Source organism: Myotis lucifugus, unplaced genomic scaffold (assembly GCF_000147115.1).
Source record: "Myotis lucifugus unplaced genomic scaffold, Myoluc2.0 scaffold_298, whole genome shotgun sequence".
NCBI lineage: Eukaryota > Metazoa > Chordata > Mammalia > Chiroptera > Vespertilionidae > Myotis > Myotis lucifugus.
Window position 1 is genome coordinate 664,260 of NW_005871346.1, and position 4,352 is coordinate 668,611.

General features: G+C 61.3%; 1 protein-coding gene across 4 annotated transcripts in view; it reads left to right on the forward strand.

Moving 5' to 3' along the window:
* LDB3 (LIM domain binding 3) overlaps positions 1–4,352 on the forward strand; it is a 52,001-nt gene that overhangs the window by 33,394 nt on the left and 14,255 nt on the right. For all 4 annotated transcript variants that reach the window (XM_023763721.1, XM_023763724.1, XM_023763722.1 and 1 more), the window contains one exon: positions 1,639–1,781. In XM_023763721.1, coding sequence (XP_023619489.1) covers positions 1,639–1,781 — 143 coding nt within the window. The remainder of the gene's footprint in view (positions 1–1,638; positions 1,782–4,352) is intronic.

The following is a 4,352-nucleotide window of genomic DNA, read 5'->3' on the forward strand; positions in this document are numbered from 1 at the left end:
AACCTCTCAAAGAAGGGGGAGCACAGATCTGGGGATTGATGGGCGTATTTGTGCCACGTGGAAAATGGGCTGAGAGACAACCAAGCTACAGGAGAGCAGAGAAACGCATTCTCTGCCCCCCGGCCTCGAGGCGTGAGAAGGGGACTAGCTGACACAGAGCTGGAGCTGGCTCTCCTCGCGGGTGGCCTTGCGCGGAGTTTACTCTAGACCTGGCCCTGTGTGCCTGGCCTGTGTCTGCATTCCTCACCGTCGCCTTCTGACATGGATATTAGCAATTCTGTTCCGTAGACAGGGGATGGAGACACAGATTTCAAGTTCCCGGAACAGGTAGTGACGGCAGGATCTGGCGGAGGGACACTTGGGTTGGAAGCTTCCCCCAGGACCCCAAGTCCCTCAGGGAGGGAGGAAGATGCTTTTTCGAGTCAGGCAAGTAGGGTCCTTCCCCACAAAAGGCACTCTCCTATTGGCCTGGGTGGGGAGTGGGTGGCCACGCTTCAACAATGATAACGGGAGGGGGGCGGCGCGGTGAGCACCACTCCTCTGATCCAGGAGAGCCAAGCCAGCCCTTTCTATCAAGACCCTCATTTTCCAGGATGTGCACCCGGTGGCGGGGGGGGGGGGGGGGGGGCGGCGTCATTCAGGCCAGGTGGAAGGAAGGCAGGAAGCCATGTGCTGGGGAGGACAGCACGTTTCCAGGGGCTCATGTCTCTAGCACCCCATTTCCACTGGGTGTGGTCACGTGGTCCCTGTGGGATCTGGAAAAGGTAGGGAGAGACAAGGGCGTGTTCTGTAAGATATTCATTAGTTTTAAATGCGAAAAGAAAAGGAGGGGCAGGGTTCACAGACACATGAAATTGGGGCACGCTGGATCAGCCAAAGTAAAACAAGCTGCTCCAGGGATTCTTGGAGCTGTCGGCTCTCCGAGAAGACAGGCCACGCACCGCATTTCCTGAGGGCAATGCACGGGGTCACTGTTTCCGTTCTCTTTGGTCCTATGATACCTGGGTCAGAGTAGAAAAAGGCTGCTCTCAGCCTCTTGGGGGAACGCAGTGGGAGAGGCACGAGAACCATATGGAAGAGAACCGTGTTTGGGGGTGAGGGTCTCCCTGCCGGAGCACTCTTGCCCAGAAACCCGAGACTTTACTGCTCCTTCCAGCAACAGTAGAAAGGGGGAGGGGAGGAGGCCAGGGGTCTAAGGCTGTGAAGTGCCCCAAGATCAGAAGGTGGAGGGAGGGGGGCAGCTCTGACTACCTCCATCTCTCCTCTCTCCAGCCTCTGTCCCTCCAGCCCCAGACCGTCCCTGGCAGCCTCTCCCCGGGGGGTGGAGAATCTCCTGTGCCCCCTCCTGCCAGCTGGCAGCTTGGCTTCCTCCCTCTCTGCAAGGCGGTGACAGCAGCAATGGGCTCTATTTCTTGAGGTGTCTTTGCTGCTTTAACGAAACTCACCAAAACTCACCTAAGGAGCAGCTTCCGCCCCCCACAACCTCGTGGTCTTTCCTCGCAGCCTTGGGCAGCTCCAGACCATCTGTCAGATGTCCTCTCTCCAGAGGCTCCCGAGGATGGAGAACAACCTGCCGGGCTGCCAGCACCAAGGCCTGGGCTGTCCTGCCGGCTGCTAACTCTGCCCCCTTGGTTCCAGGCCCCAGGCTTCTGCTCAGGGTACGGCCCAGGCGACCTCTCCAGCACCTGCTGCCCATCCATACACCGAAGCCCCAGCCGCTGCTGCGCCCAAGCCGCGGGTTGTCACCACTGCCAGCATTCGGCCTTCTGTCTACCAGCCAGGTGAGAGTGGGCGGGGGACTGTCAGGCTGGGTGTGGGCTGCAGGGGTCAACTCCCAGAAGGATGGTGGTCACTGAGGTCCTGCTACTGAGTTCAGTTGTGGGCCAGATTCCTCTGGAGCCTGCCTCTGGCACTGAAGAGACAGGTGGGCAGTGCCAGGCAGGGATGAGCCTCCCAGCTCTTAGGGAGAGGACACTCCTGCTGAGGATTTTCAGGCTCAAGGTGAGGGAAGAGGGTTTAGGGGGGAGCTGGTTCCTCCAGGAGTCTGGTTCTGGCTCAAGCCAGAGGATGGGCAGCTACACCAACAATGCCAGGGGCTTCGGACAGCCCCTGCCTCGCAGTGACCCTGGGCAATGCCAGGGGCTTCGGACAGCCCCCTGCCTCGCAGTGACCCTGGGCAATGCCAGGGGCTTCGGACAGACCCCTGCCTCGCGGTGACCCTGGGCAAGCTGCCCAACCCGTCTGGGCTTTGGTTTCCTCTGCTGAGGCAGGAGAGCTGGAGGCATGGGAAGCACAGGGAGGCAGCAGAGTGGCCAGCACCGGGCCTGACAGTGGCTGAGCCACGGACTCTCCCTTCCTTCACACTGGTCCCCATTCTTTTCACTGCCTAGGACTCCCTTGCAGGAATGAGGGCTCAGCCCATGACCTCCTCTTTCCTAGCCAAAGCTGGGCCTGCTCCCCAGAGCCCAGGGCAGCTCTCAGGCTGGCCTGTTCCTGCTCAGAAGCTCAGGGCTCTTACAGGTGCCTCCCCTGCTGGGGAAGGTCCCGGTGTCCTGGTCTGCAGGATGTGCCCACAGGAGGGCTCCTGGCATCTAGGCCCTGAGAGGCTGTGAGCTGCATGGTCTGGTGGCCGAACACCAGGGATAATGGATGACAAGGGTTCCCAGAGGGATAGCCTGGGCCAGATAGGATATTGGCAGGCAGACACTTTTTATTCAAAGCATTATGCTTTCTTTTTTAAAAAATTGTTGTTGATTTTTAGAGTCAGGGAGAGAGCAATAGAAACACCAATAGGCTGCCTTCTGCACGACCCCTACTGGGCATGGAGCCTGGGCATGTGCTCTGACCAGAAGGGAACCAGGAACCTTTTGGTCCATAGGGCCAGGCTCAATCCACTGAGCCACACTGGCTGGGCTTAAAGCATTCTACTTTTAACATATTTATTCTTACGGCCATCTTGAACTTCCGGAAAAAGTATTAACAATTTTCCACTTGCAGCAGTAATACAAACTGTTGCCCGCACACACACACATTATTGCACACATCCCATTTTACATATGGTAAAGCTGACATATGGTAGAAAGTGAGGCGGTTACTGTCTTGTTTGGGAAAGAATGAGGCAGCGAGTTCTAAGGGGCAGGGAGGGGGCTGCTGGGCGTCCGGCAGGAGGAAAGCTAGGTAGCAGTGTGGGGGACAGAGGAAGAGAGATGTCTGGGCTCAGGGTACGTCTGGTTAAGTTTTCTCACTGTGGCTGGGGAGCAGGGGAGACAGAGATATTGAGTCCAGCAGGGCCTGGCTGCCAGCCTCGCAAGAGTGCCAGCCCTGTATGTGGGCTCCCCTGCAGGGCTTGGTGCTCAGGGGGCTCCCCTGCCAGGGCTTGGTGCTCAGGGGGCTCCCCTGCAGGGCTTGGTGCTCAGGGGGCTCCCCTGCCAGGGCCTGGTGCTCAGGGGGCTCCCCTGCCAGGGCCTGGTGCTCAGGGGGCTCCCCTGCCAGGGCCTGGTGCTCAGGGGGCTCCCCTGCCAGGGCCTGGTGCTCAGGCGTCTCCCCTGCAGGGCCTGGTGCTCAGGGGGCTCCCTCAGGGCCTGGTGCTCAGGGGGCTCCCTGCAGGGCCGGCCAAGTTGCCATCCATGGAAAAATACCTCATTGCCTGGGCGAGGTCTCCTTTGAAAATGGTCCTGAGACTGGGTACTCCCCTTGTTCTGGGGTGAAGGGAGGCTCCTCGCACAGCGCTGGGCACACTGGCGGTGCCCTCTGTGCCTTGAGAGGCAGGGACACCGGGTTCGGAGTTAAAATCCCGTGACAAGTGTCAGGTGGCGGTGGACACGGGCACTGGGAGGGGGAGGTCCTCCCAGGCGCCAGGAAGGCAGACCGGCCGCGGTCGGGCTCTCTGGGCGGGCCTGGCAGGGCACCTTCCAGGGCAGCCCCGGCTTTGGCTCCCCTCCGGCTGCGGCCCAGACGTTAACTCACTCCTGCGGGGAGGGAGGGCTGGTCTGGGGAGAGGCGGGGACCCGGCGCCGCGACCCTCCTCCCTCCTCTGCGGGGCAGGGTCGCCGCAGCTCCCGCGGGGCTCCTGGCGGGGCGCGGGGTGCGGCCGGGATGGCTGGGGGTGGGTATGACGAGGTAGCTGGGGTGGCTCGGTGGTCGGGTTGTGGTGATGGGGGTGTGGCCGGGGTCGCAGGGGAGTGGGAGGTGACGGGGTGGCCTCGCAGCGCCCTCTGATGGCCGGCACCTGGCGTGGCCGCGGGCGGACGGGAGCGGCAGCTGCGGGGAGCGGGATCCCGCCGCCGGGCGCCACCGTCCCGCCTGCGAGGCGGATGGGGGCCGTTCGAACTTGACAATTGGGATGAAACGTC